The sequence below is a fragment of the Capra hircus genome, chromosome 3, assembly GCF_001704415.2.
Source record: "Capra hircus breed San Clemente chromosome 3, ASM170441v1, whole genome shotgun sequence".
Classification (NCBI taxonomy): Eukaryota; Metazoa; Chordata; class Mammalia; order Artiodactyla; family Bovidae; genus Capra; species Capra hircus.
The window spans coordinates 90,901,781-90,922,293 of record NC_030810.1 but is presented as its reverse complement, the minus strand read 5'-3'; the positions used below and the strand labels follow the sequence as shown (position 1 = coordinate 90,922,293).

Below are 20,513 nucleotides of genomic sequence, written 5' to 3'. Positions count from 1 at the left end.
CGGGAGCCTGATGCTCATGGGGAATGACTGTGGATCGCAGAGAGCTAAATAAGGCGGCGCCACCTATGCATGCCGCTTTGGCGCTCCTCAGCTAATGCTCTTTTCTCTATAGCTATAACAGCTGAGAGCCAGTGTCACTTTGCATTCACTTGGGAGGGATGCCAGTGGACGTTCCAGGTCCTTCCCCAAGGGTACCTGCATAGCCCAACTGTATGCCACAGGCTGGTTACAGAAGACTTTGTGAAATGGAAGCATCCAGCATCAGTGAAATTGTTAAGTTGATGTTGTGTTCACTGTAAAGGCTCTGTCCTGTGATGTAGATTTAAAACAGTATATTATAAAAGCTCTGTCCTCTGTGTCCTCACATTTTAGAAATGTAATCATGTGGGTGACCTGTGAACAGCACAAAAATCCCCTCCTTGAAGGGGTGGGCCTGATGCCTGTGGGGGCTTTTGCAGGTAACATGAGTCTCAGGTTGTATCCTGGGTGACGAGTGCTATTTGTTGTAGCCTGTACTGCTGTTATGGGATGTGGATCCAAGGGTCAGCATCAACTCACCAAGGGACTGTCACGGAAGATGGACTGTGCATGTATTGTGAGGCAAAAGACCCTGAAGGGATGGAATGTAGGAAAAGAGCAGTTAGCCAAGATGGCGGTGGCCTGGTGCTCTTGCCCTACGGCCTCTCACCCCACATTCCGTAAACAATGACTTTACATGGTTGTGTAATAGCTGAGATCATTTATAGCACTGTGCGTGTGCATCAGGATATACCCGCTTGGCCACGGGGCCGCTTTTGCTCTGTGTGCCTATATGAGCTCACCTGAGAAGCCCTTGCAGCTGCATTTTGGCTGTGTCTGCTGGGTCAGCCATCAGAGGATACAGCATGGCTGCGTTACAGCCGCCTTGTGAGCCCAGAGAGAATAAATGGGTCTGCAGTTCCTGTGGCTCCTCAAGTTTCCTTCCAGCTTCTCCACTCACACCTTGCCCACTCTGGGTTCAGCGAACCGTGTGAGAAGTGGGACACTTGGCTTTCCCACTTTAATAAATGTTTCTAGCTGTCTAAAATAGAAACACTTGCTTCTACCTTCTCCTTAACCCTCCCCTCCACTTAATCCATGGTGAAATATGGCAAAGTCTAGTTTCAAAAGCAACAACAAACCAACCCTGGAATCAGTTCACATCTCTCTACAACACTTACCACTGTGTCCTGTCTGGACTTCATTAGGACTCCAGTGAAGGATAGTTTTTCCTTAGAGTTCACACTCCTCTGTTGCGCTGCACCCCACAGGCCTCCAAGGTCTGTGGTCTGCGCAGCTTCCAGACCAAAGAAAGAGCTTGGAGTCAGCGACAGAGACATCACTGGCTTAGTGGATGGGGGAGCTTGCCTGTCTGAAACAAGGCCCTTGTTTCAGACAAGCTTGCCTATGTCTGAAACATGTGCGGTGGATGGCATGGCAGGCAGGACAGGGTGGCAGTCTCTGCTCCAAAATGAAAAATTCAATAGAAGAATTTGAAGAAATTTCTATAAAGCAGAACAAAAAGACAAAAGAGGTAGAAAATAGAAAAGGTAAAAGTCTTAGAAGAAATTTAAATATAAATTATAAGAAAATGTCCCTAAAACTGAAAGACATGTGTTTCTATATGGAAGGGATTCTTACCACAGTAAATGATAAGACTCATATCAAGGCATATCATTATGTAATAAAGTACATGATTTATCATGAATGTTACTTCTGTCAAAAAAAAAGACATCATTCTGAACACCATGGATAAAGTGAGGATTAAGAGGAAAGAATTTACATTCAAAGGATCAGGAATCAGAATGGCATTGGGGTTTGCAACAGCAACATTGGGAGCTAGAATACCATGAAACAGTGTCTTAACTCCTGAGGGAAAATGATTAACAACTCAGAATTCTACGTCGAATGTAGCCTCCTTTTATTTTTATTGGTTCTGGCTGCACTGGGTCTGCACTGCTGTGTGCAGGCGTCTCATTGCTGTGGCTTCTCTTGTTGCAGAGAACAGGCTCTAGGGTGCGTGGACTCGGTAGCTGTGGCACAAGGGCTTAAATTGCCCCATGGCAAGTGGAATCTCTGCGGACCAGGGGTCAGACCATGCCCCCTGCGTTGGCAGGCAGATTCCTAACTACTAGACCACCAGGGGACTCCTCTAGTGTAACTTTTAATCAAGTATAAGGGTAGAGTAAAATTTTCAGACATACAAGGATTGAGAACAGGATCTTCTGTGATGCCTTTTCTCAGGAAGCTGCTAAAGGAATGTGCCCCAAGAACACCGATAGAGCAGTTACTCCCTGCAGAGACGGGGAAGGGGAGTATCAGGGAGTGAGAAGTTCTGGGCTGACAGACGTGCAGCAGGCCCAGACAGCATCTTGTCCAATTGTAGTAGCAAGATAGAGGGTCCTGGGAAGGGGGTTTCCAGGAATTTTTTTTTTCTTTAGAGAAAAAAAAAGACTTATTTAATCTTCTGGCATTTGAGTATTTGGAAACTGATAAATTATTTTCACTGACGTCATAGAATAAATGGAAAAATACAGCACACAAGGAATCATTCATAAACAACTAATTACTGATTTGCCAGAAATTAATTGACTATATTGTGAGGATAAATGTTTTTGGGTGGAAGTTAGGTTGTAGGAGTTAGTGCTGTGTAAGAGAGCTTAATTCTCATATATTAGGAGTGCATAGATGATTTTTAAAATCAATAAATTGAAAAATAGCAGTATAAACATATTATTTAGACCTATGTAAGTAAACAAGAAAAAAGGCTAAAAAAGATGAAAGCTATTTTTTTTTAATGAATAAAATTGGGAGAAGTGGGTAAGGTGGGTTAGGGACTACCTATTTTTCACTTACTGACCTTTTGGTACTGTTTGATTATTTTTAAAGATAATAAAAGTATATGCATGTGTTACTTGATGAAACTTAAATACTAATAACAGATTCCTTTAAGGAGCATTAGGATTAAATGTACCCAGTAAAAGGGAGTCAGGAATAGAGAAAAAAGATGTAAGCTTATCTTTTGTTTTAAAGGGTATTCTTAAAACTTTATTTCTGTTTTTTGTTTTGCTTAATTCTAGGGCTTCAAAAACAAACCAAAAAAGATGGGTCACATAAAGGCAGACTTGATTGATGTTGACTTAATCAGAGGTGAGTTCTAAGTTGACTTGTTTCTTGTAGGTATATCATTATGTTATTTCCTTGGCGTGCTAAAGATTCTTCTTAGATATCATCTCTACATGGTATACTTTAATTCCCCAAAGTAGTGTTCTTCCCTCATCATCCCGGCTTTAGCATTCTTTCCCCTTTGCTTAATACTGTGTGGCTATGTAAATTGCAAGGTTTCCATGAGGGTGAAAGAGAGATGAACTTGGAGACCTACTGCTGTGTAATGAAGAAAAATATATTGTATATCATTCAAAGGAGGCTGACTGAGGTTAGTATATGTTTGGAACATCTAAGTGGATTCTTTTTAACTGAACAAGTTATGTGCTGATTTTTGCTCTCTCTTGTTTTTAGTGTAGTGTTACAAGTGGGCGTTAGTGTATGAAAATGTTTGATGTTTTGTTTTATGTATATTTAAAGGCTCAACATTTGCCAAAGCCAAACCTGAAATTCCATGGACATCTCTGACTCGGAAGGGGCTTGTTCGAGTTGTGTTTTTTCCACTTTTCAGCAATTGGTGGATTCAAGTTACCTCTTTAAGAATCTTTGTTTGGCTGCTACTGCTTTACCTCATGCAAGGTAATTGGAGAAGTTTGGATAAACTATGAGTTTCTTTTTGCTGCTTATGCTATTACGTCATGCAGACCTTCTGTTCCTATATTTATCCTTTCATTTGATGGGTTCACGTACAAAAAAATGAAGGGACATTCACTATTAGGAGATCATCTTAAATTTATTTGTTCAGAGAGAGCAGATATGATTGTCTAACTCTTCTCTCTTCAATTTCTTTCTACCTGTCTCATTGACCAGACCTTTGTAAACTTTTCTTCTGACTGAGCTTTGAATCCTCAAGGTTAGATCCCAGATTCTTTTCTCTAGGTACTCTTATCAAGCCTTGTTCCTTTAACAAGGTGATTCTCAAAGTAGTATTTTCAGACTGACCTCTGCTGAACTTCAGGCTTGTAAAGTGAAAGTGAAAGTGAAGTCGCTCAGTCGTGTCCAACTCTTTGGGACCACATGGACTATAGTCTACCAGGCTCCTCTGTATATGGGATTTTCCAGGCAAGAGTACTAGAGTGGTTTGCCATTTCCTTCTCCAGGGGATCTTCCCAACCCAGGGATCAAACAAAAGCCAACTGCCTATTTGACATTTCCATATGAAGATTTAATAGGTATTTTGAACTTGAGTTATATTTGGATATAATTGAATTTTAATTTTTTTACAGTCTTCTTTTGTACACACTGAACTGGACATGGAACAACAGACTGGTTCCAAATAGGAACAGGAGTACGTCAAGGCTGTCTGTTGTCACCCTGCTTATTTAACTTATATGCAGAGTGCATCATGAGACATGCTGGGCTGGAGGAAGCACAGGCGGGAATCAAGATTGCCAGGAGAAATATCAATAACCTCAGATATGCAGATGACACCCCCTTATGGCAGAAAGTGAAGAAGAACTAAAGAGCCTCTTGATGAAAGTGAAAAAGTTGGCTTAAAGTTTGAAGAAACCTCAAGTTCTTAGACATTTCTTTCTTTCTTAAAGAAAACGAAGATCATGGCATCTGGTTGCATCACTTCATGGGAAACAGTGGCTGACTTTATTTTTGGGGGCTCCAAAATCACTGCAGATGGTGATTGCAGCCATGAAATTAAAAGACTTACTCTTTGGAAGGAAAGTTATGACCAACCTAGACAGCATATTGAAAAGCAGAGACATTACTTTGCCAACAAAGGTCTGTCTAGTCAAGGCTATGGTTTTTTCAGTAGTCATGTATGGATGTGAGAGTTGGACTGTGAAGAAAGCTGAGTGCCAAAGAATTGATGCTTTTGAATGGTGGTGTTGGAGAATATTCTTGAGAGTCCCTTGGACTGCAAGGAGATCCAACCAGTCCATCCTAATGGAGATCAGTCCTGAGTGTTCATGGAAGGACTGATGTTGAAGCTGAAACTCCAGTACTTTGGCCACCTCATGTGAAGAGATGACTCATTGGAAAAGACCCTGATGCTGGGAAAGATTGAGGGTAGGAGGAGAAGGAGGACAGAGGATGAGATGGTTGGATGGCATCACCGACTCAATGGACATGGGTTTGGGTAGACTCTGAGAGTTGGTGATGGACAGGGAGGCCTGGTGTACTGCAGTTCATGGGGTCGCAAAGAGTCAGACTGAACTGAACTGATTCTTCTTCAGATCTTCCCCCATTTCATTAAATGATTCCATCAACCACCCAATTTTCAAGTGAAAAATTAAGTCTTCCTGTTCTACCCTAATGGCTCAGAGGGTAAAGAATCTACCGTCAGTGCAGGAGACCTGGGTTTTATCTCTGGATTGGGAAGATCCCCTGGAGAAGGGAATGGCTACCTACTCCAGTATTCTTGCCTGAAGAATTCCATGGACAGAGGAGCCTGGTGGGCTGCAATCATGAAGTTGCAAAGAGTCAGATGCAACTGAGCGACTAATGCTTTCACTCCCTTCTACTCTGTCATCAACTCTCACATCCCATCTGTAACCATGTCTGTAAGTCTGACCTCCGACATATGTCTTGAGCACCTAACCCAGTCTCTGCTGCCACCATCATAGGCCGCAGCCCCAGCATGCCTTTGCCTTGATCACTGGAGCACTGTCTATTCTGAGTTTTCTATCTACCCATCATTCTTTTCACAACAGTTAGAGAAATCTTTTGAAATGGAGACTATATCACATTTCACTGCTTAAAACCCTTTAGTGACTTCTTATTGCTCTTAGAATAGAAGTCCACACCTCCTCACCAGGGCCTCCAGTGCCCTGTGTGGTTGCTCCGCGGCTGACCTCTCGGATGCCATGTCTCAGCACTTTCTTCCTTGCTGACTGCAGGCAGAGGCCTTTTTCTTTTCCTCACCCAGAACTTTTCTTTCTGATTGAAATAATTGCAAGGCTTTTCACGTGATTGTCTTTTCTCTCATCTTTAAGATCTGCACTCAGATGTAGCTTTCATAAACTTGCCATATCTGTACTTTCTAAATAGTCCTGCCACCCCTCAGTCCCTGTCACAGGAGACTGTGTATCACACATCACTACCTGATGTTTTGTCTCTTCTCGCTATGTGTAGGGACCAAGTGTATGCTCTTCACTGTACTCTATTGCTTACCAGAAACATTTCCTGAAAAAGCAATGTAGATATAGTGATTCCTGAGCAGATAGATGTGAATTAGAACAAAGAGTAGGTGAAAGGGGAAGGTTGGGTTAGGGTGATAGAATTTGGGGTGATTTTTTATTTTCTTCTATCTGCATCAGTTTTTAAAAATTGTCTTCAAAAATATAATTTAATTGCTGCATAATGTTCCATCATGTGAACACACCATCATTTCAAACTATTGAGTTGACCGAAAAGCTTTCTTGGGTTTTCTGTTAAGAAGTTATGGAAAAACTTGAACAAACCTTTTGGCCAACCCAATATTTTAAAGTCTGTATGAGTCTGTCATAGGATTTACCATAAATACTTTTTATAACTATTTAATATTCCATTATATAAAAGTACCATAATTCATATAAGCTTTCTCATATAGTGAACATTTAGGTTGTTTTTAGTATTTTCCTATTAATTAATGCCATCATGAACAGACTTTTTCATATGTTATATATTTGGAGTTTGTTCTCTGAAATAGAATTAACAGATCAAAGACCTTAAACATATTCAGGTTTTTAGTGCATATAGTGAAACTGCTGGTCGCAATTCTGTTGGAAAGTAGTAGATTGTCTTTTACCACAATCTTAATAGCATTATCATAATTTTAAAAATTATTACCTAATTTGATATACAAAAGTTAGTATTTTGCTTGTTTAATTTGCATTTCTTTGGTTACTTGTAAGGATGAAGTTAAATATTTTTCCACATGTTTGTTATTAAAGAATTTCCTTTCTTGTTGAGATAAATTATATATATTAAATTTTCATGTATGCTGTGGTCCATTTCTGGACCATATATTCTGTACCATCAATTTGCCTGGTTATTTTCATATCAGTGCCATATTTCTTTAATTACTGTAGCTAATTTAATATATAGTAACATTGAGCAGGACAAGTATTCCTCAGTTACTCTGTTTTTTTTCAACATTTTCTCTTAGGTGTTCTTAACTTGCTTACTCTTTGCAAAATAATTTAGAATATTTCATCATGATCAAAGACCAAAAAGAATTGAAATTTGGACTGGAACTCCCCATACCCCACTCCAAAATATAGATATATATTTGGAGGGAATAGAGAGAAAATTGATACTTTTCTCCTTTTAGTCAAGTCTTCCATTATATCTTTTTGTAAAGCTTTGTCGGAATTTATTTTTTTCTTACAAGGCTTGCTTAGATCTTGTTAAGCTCATTTTTTTTTCCCATATGGTAGAATACACATAAAATTTACCATCTAGCATTTTTAAGTATGCAGTTCAGTGATATTAAGTGCGTTCACATTACTAGTCTGCCATTACCACCATCCATCTCCAGAGCTTTTTTCATTTTTCCAAATTGAAACTCTGTGCCCTTGAATCAGTAATTCTCCACTTCCTCCTATCCCCAGCCCCAGACAACTACCATTCTGCTTTCTGACTGTATGAATTTGACTCCTCTAGCTACCTCATATAAATAGAATCATACTGTATATCACTTAGCATAATGTCTTCAGGATTTATCCATTTGTAGCATGTGCCAATATTTCTTTCCTTTTTGAGGGTGAATAGTAACTGACTGTGTGTATAGACCACATTTTGTTTATGTATGTCATCCATCAGAGGATGCTTGAAAGTAAAAGTTGCTCAGTCATGTCCAACTCTTTGCAACCCCATGAGCTATACAGTCCATGGAATTCTGGAGTGGGTAGCCTTTCCCTTCTCCAGGGGATCTTCCCAACCCAGGGATTGAACCCAGGTCTCCTGCACTGCAGGCGGATTCTTTACCAGCTGAGCCACAAGGGATGCCCAAAACTACTGGAATGGGTAGCCTATCTCTTCTCCAGTGGATCTTCCTGACCCAGGAATCGAACCAGGGTCTCCTGCATTGCAGGTGGATTCTTTACCAACTGAGCTATCAGGGAAGTTCCATATTAAAGGAAAATTGTTTTTATTTTTGTTGTTGCTGCTTTAGGTATGAAGCTTTTCATTTGCTTATGTATTTTAACTAATATTTGCTGTTATATTTGCAAGATTTTAGTTTGCATTAAAATTGTTATAACCAGCCATTTTCTAAACTCTCATTTTTTCTAACAGTTTTTCAGTACTTCTCTCAGATTTTCTAATTATACAGCCAAATTGTTAGTGTAATGAAAAGTTGGTCTTTTACCACACATTTTATTTACTTTCATAGAATTAGTCTACGTATTTAGAGCAGTGTTAACAGTAAGAGAAGTCACCCTGTTTTGTTTCTGTTCAGAATGGCTTCATTAATATGATGCATGTTGGTTTTGTTTATATGTTCTTTAGTGTATGTGCTGCCAAAGTGAGTGCTACTTACATCTTCTTTAGCATGTTAACAACATATTTTTATATTCCTAGTATTTTAGTAAAGATTGACATTTAAGATTAATTACAAATCAGGAACAGATGTTTAATTTTATGGAATGCTTTTTCACTTCTAGAATTGGACCAAACTTCACATGTTAAAGGCACAGTCCTTCCCAAGATACCAGCCTTACTTTGGGGATCCCTAGGGCTATCCTTACTCTGATCAGCCTTTCAGGGTCCCCCACTCATTCCCTCAGGTTTGATAATTCACCAGAATAACTCAAAGCATTCAGGAAAGTGCTGTATTTACAGTTTTATTATAGCAGAAGGATACAAATTAGGAGAGATGTTCAGGGCGAAGTCTGGGCAGACTCCAATCAGGAAGTTTTTGTCATCTTTAGGGAAGTGTTACCTTCTAACCCTGGTGGATAGCAATATGCGCAAGGTATGACCAGCCAGAGAAACTCACCTAAGCTTTGGAATTCAGAGTTTTCACTGAGGGTTTATTATGTAGGCCTGGCTGATTAAGTCACTGGCCATGGAATTAAACTCAGTCTTTAGCTCCTGTTCCCTCCCCAAAGATCAGGCTGATATAATGTAGCTCAGAGCCCCAGCCCTCTAATTACATAGTTGGTATTTCTGGTATGGCTACTCCTATTCTTAGTCATTTTATTGGCATATATTACCTGGTGTGGTCCAAGGGATCCATCATGAAAACAAAGATACTTTCCAACACTTGGGAAATTCCAAGAGTTTAAGAGTTACCTCCGAGGAATCAGGGACAAAGGCCTTTTACCCAATGGGTAATTGAGATGACATGTATGCACATGATCAAAACTACATCCTATTAAAATATTAAATTTCATAGATTCTGTCTCAGTCAGCAATTCCTTAAGTGCCTAACATGTCTGTGCCAAGTACTCTTTTAGGCTCTGAGAAAGATTTCCTACTCTCCTTCTAGCATAAACCCTATGTGGTCTTGGTGAATTATTCTTTTGCTATATTGTCAAATTTACATTGAAGTATTTTAATCATTCACTCAACAAATAATTTCCTGTGTACTCTGTGCCAGATACTATCTTGGTATGGCAGTGAACAAAATAGACAAATATCCTTGCCTTCATGGTACTTAACATTTTAGAGGTAAATTTGTATCCATGTTCACGAGTCTGCAAGGTCTGTAGTTTATTGTTTTCTTGCTGCTGTTATGTTTGTTGGGTATCAGGGTATTGTTGTTGTTGTTCAGTTGCTCAGTCATGTCTGACTCTTTGCAACCCCATGGACTGCACATACCAGGCTTCCCTGTCCTTGACTATCTCCCAGAATTTGCTCAAACTCACATCACTGAGTCAATAATGCCATCCAACCATCTCCTCGTCTGCCTTCCCTTTCTGCTGCCCTCAGTCTTTCCTAGCATCAGGGTCTTTAGCAACAAATAGTCTCTTCACATCATATGGCTAAAGTATTAGAGCTTCAGCCTCAGCTCTTCACATCATATGGCCAGAGTATTGGAGCTTCAGCTTCAGCATCAGTCCTTCTAATGAATATTCAGGACTGATTTCCTTTAGGATGAACTGGTTGGATCTCCTTACTGTCCACGGGACTCTCAAGAGTCTTCTCCAACACCACAGTTCAAAAGCATCAGTTCTTCAGCACTCAGCCTTCTTTATGGTCCAACTCTCACATCCATACGTGACTACTGGAAAAACCAGAGCTTTGACTAGATGGACCTTTGTCTGCAAAGTGAGTGATGTCTCTGCTTTTTAATACACTGTCTAGGTTTGTCATGGCTTTTCTTCCAAGGAACAAGTATCTTTTAATTTCATGGCAGTAGTCACCATCACAATGATTTTGGGACCCAAGAAAATAGTCTGTCACTGTTTCCATGTTTTCCCCATCTATTTGCCATGAAGTGATGGGACCAGATGCCATGATCTTAGTTTTTTGAATGTTGAATTTTAAGCCAGCTTTTTCAGTCTTCTCTTTTACCTTCATCAAGAGGTTCTTTACACTTTCTGCCATTAGGGTGGTGTCATCTGCGTATCTGAGGTTATTGATATTTCTTTCCAGCAATCTTGATTCCAGCTTGTGTTTCATCCAGCCTGGCATTTCGCATGATATACTCTGCATATAAGTTAAATAATCAGGGTGACAATATGCAGCCTTGATGTACTCCTTTCCCAATTTTGGACCAGTTTTGTTGTTCCATGTTTGGTTCTAACTGTTTCTTCTTGATCTACATACACATTTCTCAAGAGGCAGGTCAGGTCGTCTGGTATTCCCATCTCTTGAAGAATTTTCCACAGTTTGTTGTGATCCACGCAGTCAAAGGCTTTAACGTAGTCACTGAAGCAAAAAGTTTTTCTGAAATTCTCTTGCTTTTTCTATGATCCAGTGGATGTTGGCAATTTAATCTCTGGTTCCTCCACCTTTTCTTAATCCAGTTTGTGCATCTGAAAATTGCTGATTCACATACTGTTGAAGCCTGACTTGAAGGATTTTGAGCATTTCCTTGCTAGCATGTGAAATGAGTGCAATTGTGTGATAGTTGGATATTCTTTGGCATTGCCCTTCTTTGGGATTGGAATGAAAACTGACCTTTTCCAGTCCTTTGGCTACTGCTGAGTTTTCCAAATTTGCTGGCATATTGAGTACAGCACTTTCACAGCATCACCTTTTAGGATTTGATATAGCTCAGCTGGAGTTCCATCACCTCCACTAGTTTTGTTTATAGTAATGCTGCCTGAGGCCCACTTGACTCACACTCCAGGATGTCTGGCTCTAGGTGAGTAATCACACCATCATAGTTATCTGGGTCATTAAGATGTTTTTTGTACAGTTTTTCTATGTATTCTTGCCACCTCTTTTTAATATCTTATGCTTCTGTTAGACCCGTACTGTTTCTGTCCTTTATTGTGCCCATCTTTGCATGAAATGTTCCCTTGTCATCTCTAATTTTCTTGAGATATCTAGTCTTTCCCATTCTATTGTTTTCCCCTATTTCTTTGCACTGTTCACTTAAGAAGGCTTTCTTATCTTTTGTTGATATTCTTTGAAACTCTACGTTCAGATAGGTATATCTTTCCTTTTCTCCTTTACCTTTAGCTTCTCTTCTTTTCTCAGCTATTTGTAAGGCCTCCTCAGACAACCATTTTGCCTTTTTGCATTTCTTTTTCTTGGGGATGTTTTGGTCACCACCTCCTGTAAAATGCTGTGAACCTCCATCCATAGTTCTTCATGGACTCTATCAGATCCTATCCTTTGAATCTGTTTGTCACTTACATTCTATAAACAGAAAGGATTTTATTTAGGTCATACCTGATTGGCCTAGTGGTTTTTCCCTACTTTCTTCAATTTAAGTCTGAATTTGGCAATAAAGAGCTCATGATCTGGGGCACAGTCAACTCTAGGTCTTGTTTTTGCTGACTGTATAGAGCTTCTCTATCTTTGGCTGCAAAGAATATAATCAATCTGATTTTACTACTGACCATCTGGTGATGTCCATGTGTAGAGTCATCTCTTGTGTTGTTGGAAGAGGGTGTTTGCTATGACCAGTGCATTCTCTTGGCAAAACTATTAGCCTTTGCCCTATTTCATTTTGTACTACAAGGCCAAACTTGACTGTTACTCCAGGTATCTCTTGACTTCCTACTTATTTGCATTCCAATCCTTTATGATGAAAAGGACATCTTTTTTTTTGCTGTTAGTTCTAGAAGGTCTTGGAGAAGGCAATGGCACCCCACTCCAGTACTCTTGCCTGGAAAATCTCATGGACGAAGGAGCCTGGTGGGCTGCAGTCCATGGGATCGTGAAGATTCGGACACGACTGAGCAACTTCACTTTCACTTTTCACTTTCATGCATTGGAGAAGGAAATGGCAACCCACTCCAGTGTTCTTGCCTAGAGAATCCCAGGGATGGGGGAGCCTGGTGGGCTGCCGTCTGTGGGGTCGTACAGAGTTGGACACGACTGAAGCGACTTAGCAGTAGCAGCTAGAAGGTCTTGTAGATGTTCATGGAACCATTCTTCTTCAGCATTAGTAATTGGGGCATAGACTTAGATTACTGTAATGTTGAATAGTTTGCCTTGAAAATGAACCGAGGTGATTCTGTCTTTTTTGAGATTGTATCCAAGTACTGCATTTTGAACTCTTTTGTTGACTATAAGGGCCACTCTATTCCTCTAAGGATTTCTTGCCCAAAATAGTAGATATAATGGTCATTATAATTCAATTTGCCCATTCCTGTCCATTTGAGTTCACTGATTCCTAAAATGTCGACTTTCACACTGTTTTTGGAATGTATAATATTTAGAATTTATTTAAAGTGTACAATGCAATGCAATTGACTTATATATACACCTGTGAAAATATAATCAAGGTATATAATAAATCAAGGTAATGAGCAAATCCACCATTCCCCAAAGTTTTCATTTGCCCATTTATAATTCATCCCTTTCCTCTGTCTCCTTTGTTCTCTCTTAGAAATCACTTATCAGCTTTCTACTAATACAGATTAGTTTGTACTTTCTAGAATTTTGTATAAGTAGAATAGGATTTGTGCTCTCTGTTTGATTGACTTATTAGGAAAATTATTTTGAAATTCACTCATGTTTTTGTATGCATCTGTACTTGATTCCCATTGCTGAGTAGCATTCCATTTTCTGAATAGGACATAGTTTGTTTATATTTTCACCTGTTGCTGGATATTTGAATTTTTTCTATATGGGACTATTACAAATATAACCGCTATGAATATTCAGATACAAATGTTTGTGTGCACACATGCTTTCATTTCTCTTGGCTAACACCTAAGAGAGTAATGACTTGATCTAAAGGTACTCCCAACATTCCATGTCTTTCCTTACTCCCAAGTAATGAACCTGGGCACTTTGCCTATTGTATAAAAACCTTGCAGTTTTCTAGGTTCATTTAATTCCCCTACCCTTTACAAATAGATGGGGAAACAGTGGAAACAGTGTCAGACTTTATTTTGGGGGGCTCCAAAATCACTGCAGATGGTGATTGCAGCCGTGAAATTAAAACACGCTTACTCCTTAGAAGGAAAGTTATGACCAACCTAGATAGCATATTAGAAAGCAGAGATATTAGTTTGCCAACAAAGGTCCATCTAGTCAAGGCTATGGTTTTTCCAGTGGTCATGTATGGATGTGAGAGTGGACTGTGAAGAAAGCTGAGCACCAGAGAATTGATGCTTTTGAACTGTGGTGTTGGTGAAGACTCTTGAGAGTCCCTTGGACTGCAAGGAGATCCAACCAGTCCATTCTAAAGGAGATCAGCCCTGGGTGTTCTTTGGAAGGAATGATGCTAAAGCTGAAACTCCAATACTTTGGCCACCTCATGTGAAGCGTTAACTCGTTGGAAAAGACTCTGATGCTGGGAGGGATTGGGGGCAGGAGGAGAAGGGGACGACCGAGGATGAGATGGCTGGATGGCATCACTGACTCGATGGACATGAGTTTGAGTGACCTCTGGGAGTTGGTGCTGGACAGGGAGGCCTGGCGTGCTGCGATTCATGGGGTTGCAAAGAGTTGGACACGACTGAGCGACTGAACTGAATTGAACCCTTTACAATACAGTTGCCATATGCATTATAAGTACATATATTATAAACCCCACAAGATAACAATTTTTGTTTTAAATCAGCCTATACATTTTAAGTAGAGTAAAATGACAAATTGTGTTTAATTTTACCAAGGTATTTACCATTTGCAATACTCTTCATTCCTTCTTGAGGATCCACGTTTTAAGGAATAGAAGCAATGCAGGCCTTTGGTGAGAAATGCTTAGTGTTTTAATCTGAAATATTTTTGTTTTACTGTTGCATAAAGGTTATTTTGTCTGGGCAGCGAGTGGAGGGTGGAACATGTATTGCTGCTGTTATTTTCCAACACTGCTGCGATGGCTCAGTGTCTTCAGCCCTTTACTCCTTCAGTGTTCACTCTTGCCATCTCCTGTTTGACTATTTCCAATTTACCTTGATTTATGGACGTAACATTCCAGGTTCCTATGCAATATTGGTCTTTACAGCATTGAACTTTACTTACCACCCGACATATCCAACACTGGGCGTCATTTCCACTCTGGCTCATCCTCTTCATTCTTTCTGGAGCTATTTCTCTCTTCTTCTCCATTGGCATATTAGACACCTACTGACCCGGGAGGTTCATCTTTCAGTATCATATATTTTTGCCTTTTCATACTGTTGATGGGGTTTTCAGGGCAAGAATGCTCTTCAGGGTATTGCTGCTGCTGCTGCTAAGTCACTTCAGTCATGTCTGACTCTGTGCGACCCCATAGACGGCAGCCCACCAGGCTCCCCCGTCCCTGGGATTCTCCAGGCAAGAACACTGGAGTGGGTTGCCATTTCCTTTTCCAATGCATGAAAGTGAAAAATGAAAGTGAAGTCACTCAGTCGTGTCCGACTCTTCGTGACCCCATGGACTGCAGCCCACCAGGCTCCTCCATCCATGGGATTTTCCAGGCAAGAGTACTGGAGTGGGGTGCCATCGTCTTCTCCACTTCAGGGTATTAGAGAATGAAATTAATCTTTCCCCACATAGAAAAGTTCGTATAGCACAAGAATCATCTTTATGTGCAAGTCTGAAAGAACTAATCTGTAAACTTGTATCTGGAAGTTTTGGGAGATAATTTATAATATTTTTCTGTTTCTTTCATTTTTTATATCTTTGGACATTTCATACATACAGAGAGGCAATGTAGCATAGTAGTTAACAGTAAGGACTCTAGGAATTCCCTGTTGGTCTAGTGGTTAGGGTTCCATGCTTCCACTGCAGGGGCCTGGGTTCTTTCACTGGTCTGGGAACTAAGATCTCACATGACGCACTGTGCAACCACCCCTGGCCCCCACCTCCCAAAAAGATTCTGGAGCCTAGCTGCCTGGGTTCAAATCTTAGATCTACTAATTGCTACATGTAACTCTGGGCCTTGGAAAATACTGTTCCTCTGAGCAGAGCAACAGTACAAAGGATTATACAGCAGCTAGTTGTTTCGTGGTAGAAATATCTAGAAATACCTAGACTGTCATATTGCCAGAAAGGCATATCCTCTGGACACATCATTTTTCACTTGCTCTGTGATCTAGGGCTTCAGGTTTTCACCCAGCTAATGTGCAGGTGGATTGTACTGAAGGAAATTATGTGCTTTAACCTGTATACTTTTTACATGACAGATTTTTGGAGAAATAATCTGTATGGTTATTAGAACTGATTTTAAAGATGAGCCCTAATGGTTTCTATTCTGAAACCTTTTCTTTTCAGTGATAGCACTCGTGTTATATTTTATGATGCCTATCGTGAATGTAAGTGAAGTCCTCGGACCCTTGTGCCTTATGTTACTCATGGGAACTGTCCACTGTCAAATTGTGTCTACTCAGATAACAAGGCCATCAGGGAACAATGGAAATCGGAGAAGAAGGTGAGATAAGAAGTTACGCTTGTGGTTTTGTATTTTCTAGGAGAGGCATTGTAGAACAAAATCTTGAAGTAAATTAATAAATAAGAAGTCTTCCTCTTTTGCATAGTTTTTCATTATTTTTTTTGGCTGAAAGAAATGAGTGCTTTACTTTTACTTTTCTCCCTGATGCTAAGAAACTTTGTCATAAACTTTTAATCGGGAGGGGGTCATTCAGTACAGTTGTTTAAAAGGAAAATTCCTATACTGCATTATTCCTTACTAAAATTTGCCTTAAATGATGATTTTTGTAAAGCATTCTTCACAATTCAGTCTTAAAATTTGGTGAAAATTCACTGTATACAAGGATCTTAGTATGTCTGATTAATAGTATTAATGTTCTTACCTTTTTTCAATAGTAAATAAAAAGAGTTGTTTTCTACATGTTCTAAACTTTTAATAAAGATTTAACTTTTCTGCACATTGGATTCCTGTCATGTCTTTACTGATCATGTGCTGTGTATGGGTTTTGGAACTGTTAAATGTTTTTAAAGTATATATGGCGTTATCTTCCACAGGTCATCTTTCCTCAGAGTATTGATAGGTTTTTGTTCCCCCAAGGAGTTTTAAGATTTTTTCATTTGGTGCAAAGAATTTCACCATATTTATACTTGTTTTTGAATGTTATTTTCTATACATGTTTTTTTTTTCTCCCCAGAAAAGAATATTCCTTGAAAATTCAGTTTAATTGATTTAATGTTTTCTAAAGAAATTAAATATTTTGTTGTGTCTCATTGGTATTTACAGGATATATCTTTTCACTGCATAGGATAGCCAAAAAAAATGATTGCTTGCTATTATTTCATGTTTCCCTGATTAAATGTGCCAAATGGGTAGATTTCTGACATCCATATTTAAAGAAATTGTTCATTTTTTTTTAGTGTTTCCTGAAAAGACTATTGGTCATATATAAGAATATTTTCCTGCTAGTAATATTTTTGAATAGCAGTTCTATTTCTTTAATGAATGAACAAAATGATACCCTTTGGTATCTTTGGAATCTGTTTTTGCCCTTAAATCAGAAATGTTCATGCATAATTTATCCTCATTATGAGAAGTTCATTATACTTAATTTCAGGTGGTAAATGGTAGGAATATTATAAGCAGAAATAGAAAAGGTCTTGAATAATCTGAAGTTGTTGAAATATTTTTTTGTAGAAAATTACGAAAAACTGTGAATGGTGATGGGAGCCGAGAAAATGGAAATAACTCCTCTGATAAAGCCAGAGGAGTGGAAACTTTGGAATCTGCACCCCTTAATGGTAGTTTTTGGAGGACTCTCTTTGGCAACAGGTGGGAAGTCTTATTAATACTTCCCAATTTTCACATTTTCACCAAATTAATACTTATTAATACTTCCAATAAAATGGAAGTTTTACTTGTTTTTGTGTTCACTTTAGTGTTTGCATAGTATATAACCTGATTAGGTTTTAGGAGTATGCAGTGTAAGCATATTATCATAGTGGTGTGATTTTTAAAAGTTCTAGAATGGTTTTCTTATTCACAGTGTCCCCAGTGTCTGCCGTATTACCCGTAAGTCCAGTTATCTACCATAAAAGTGTCCTTCTGTTTGATCTTTAATGGCTTTTTAGACCACAAGATTACAGAAATATAAATACTCTCAAAGATTAAACATTTTAAGCCACATTGGCAAATATCTTAAGAGAAAGAAGAATTTTTAAGAGATGAGGTATTTTTCAGTGTGAGAGCTGATTCCTCTTTAGATGTGGGATGCAGGGCAGGAGGCTGCTGTCAGTGGGCTCTAGGACAGAAAGGGAGATGAATCTAAGACAACTTCGACCTCCTACATGATTTTGTAGGTCATGACAGTGGTACTGTGACTTGAAGAAATACTTATTTTTGTCATATATTAATGTTTGTGACTCAAAAGTAAAGTGTTCTGCAGCTTCATTTTTGAACACAAATTGTGTCCACATATTTTTCTAAAGATAAGTTAACACTCTTTCATTGAAGCATTTGAGTTCTTTAGCTGAACATTGTGCTAGGCACTGCACTTTCCTCTTCTCAGTGATTTACCATCTTATTAGGAAAGTAAAACTAGCAGGTATGAGGCAGTCACAACAATGTAAGAATACCATAACTGGTATCATGCTGACTAAAGGCCATGCAGTTCAGCAGATGGGGTGATTATTCTGGGGTGAGACAGCCGGCAGGAGTCACGGAAGAGCTGAGAGTTGCTGGGCTTTGAAGGACGGAAGCGGGAAAGACATCCTGTGAAGTGGCACACAGGCAATGTGAGGGAGGGGTTGGCTTTGTGTTTGAGAGCAAGACTGTGAACCTACTTCCTTGCAAAACCAAAACGAACAGGATTCCTCTCAATTAACTGACCCAAGGCTTTGGAGACTAGAGAGAGAACTAGATTCTGGGTTCCTACACCCTTAGGAAAGCTGGAGAGCCTGAAAAACACGATTTCTGAATCTTCTTGGTTTCCAGATTAACATATTATACTCCTCAGGAGAAAAGTGGTTTCATGAAAGATACTACTTTCCGAATACTAATTATTAATCATTTTTTTTCCTTTAAAAAAATAGGATGAAAAGAGTTAAATTAATATGTAACAGAGGGACGGAAACTGACTATGATTCAGGTTGTCTGCATCCTATCATCAAGAAGAGGCAGTGTCGACCAGAGATCAGAACGTGGCAAACAAGAGAGAAAGCGAAATTTTCCGATGGAGAAAAGGGCCGTAGGGTAAGATTTAGATGAGTATCAACATTACCTGGTCCTTTCCTTGTGTAAAATTTTCTATTCTTAGACTCTGCTAAAAGCACACAATAGATTCTAATAGATTTGTGTCATTTGAAACGTAAAACCAAAGGACATGACAAGGAGAACACCGTGAAGAATAATATGAAGATTTTACCTTATTCTTCCAGTTTCTAGGGCCAGAGCTTATTGTTGTATCTGCCCCTGGTCCAGACTTAGGAGGAGGCTGGTAGATTCAATGAACAGATTGGTGTAGAGGCTGCCATGTCATCTTCCAGAGAGGCAGGGATAGTGTGTGTTAAGGTTTGGGAAAATATTTTTATGTTTAGATAGAGCTGCTGTTCTGCTTTATGTCTAAAAATAGCTATACTTTTATGCTATAGTCATGAAATATTATTTGTTAGACTGTGGCATTTATGAATTATAATTTTTTTTGAGCCATTACTGCAATCAGGCACTATTCTAAGTGATTTACATGTAATAACACACTTAATTGTTTCAACAGCTCTGTGAGATAGATGCTTTTATTTATTTTTTTTAATGTTTTAATGTCAGGATAATTGCTTTACAGAATTTTGTTGTTTTCTGTCATACATCAACAAGAATCAGCTATAGGTACATGCATGTCCCCTCCCTTCCAGACCTCCCTCCAATCTCCCTCCCCATCCCACCCCTACTGATTGTCACAGAGCCCTTGTTTGAGTTCCCAGAGTCATACAGCAAATTCCCATTGGCTATCTATTTTACATATGGTATTGTAAATTTCTGTGTTACTCTCTCCATACATCTCCCCATCTCCCTTCTCTTGTCCCCCCATGTCCAGGTCTGTTCTCTATGTCTGTTTCTCCATTCCTGCCCTGAAAATAAATCATCAGTGCCATCTCTTTAGATTCCCTATATATGTGTCAGTATATGATATTTATATTTCTCTTCTTGACTTACTTCACTCTGTATAATAGGGTCTAGGTTCATCCACCTCATTAGAATGGATTCAAATGCATTCCTTTTTGTGGAAGAAACTCCTCAGGAAGGCTGAGTAGTATTCCATTGTATATATGTACCACAGCTTCTTTATCCATTCATCTGTAGATGGACATCTAGGTTGCTTGCATTTTCTAGCTGTTGTAAATAGTGCTGCAGTGAACATTGGGGTACACATGTCTTTTTCCAATTTTGATTTCCTCAGGGCATATTCCTAGGAGTGGGATTGCTGGGTCATATGGTGGTTTTATTCCTAGCTTTTTAAGGAATCTCCATACCGCCTGCCATAGTGGCTGTATAAGTTTACATTCCCACCAGCAATGCAAGAGTGCTCCTTTTTCCCCACACCCTCTCCAGCATTTATTGTTTATAGACTTTTTGATGATGGCCATTCTGACTGGTGGTATCTCATTGTGGTTTTGGTTTGCATTTCTCTAGTAATGAGTGATGCTGAGCATCTTCTCATGTGCCTGTTAGCCATCTTTATGTCTTCTTTGGAGAAATGTCTCTTCAGATACCTTTCCCACTTTCTGATTGGTTTCTTTGCTTTTCTAGTATTGAGCTGTATAAGCTGCTTGTATATTTTGGGAATTCTTTGTCAGTTGTTTCCTTTGCTATTATTTTCTCCCATTCTCAGGGCTGTCTTTTCACCTTGTTTGTAGTT

General features: G+C 39.2%; 1 protein-coding gene across 6 annotated transcripts in view; it reads left to right on the top strand.

Annotated features, from left to right (window-relative positions):
- The window catches only part of PHTF1 (putative homeodomain transcription factor 1), a 71,898-nt gene that overhangs the window by 9,998 nt on the left and 41,387 nt on the right, over positions 1 to 20,513 (top strand). For 5 of the 6 annotated variants that reach the window (XR_001295467.2, XR_001917854.1, XR_001295466.2 and 2 more), the window contains exons 4-8: positions 3,099 to 3,168; positions 3,604 to 3,762; positions 15,949 to 16,105; positions 17,300 to 17,434; positions 18,694 to 18,853. Coding sequence is in view for 2 of the 6 variants with exons in the window: in XM_005677866.2 (XP_005677923.1) it covers positions 3,099 to 3,168; positions 3,604 to 3,762; positions 15,949 to 16,105; positions 17,300 to 17,434; positions 18,694 to 18,853 (681 nt within the window). In the remaining 4 variants the exon portion in view is untranslated. The remainder of the gene's footprint in view (positions 1 to 3,098; positions 3,169 to 3,603; positions 3,763 to 15,948; positions 16,106 to 17,299; positions 17,435 to 18,693; positions 18,854 to 20,513) is intronic. The other variant, XM_018045933.1, reaches the window with a different exon arrangement.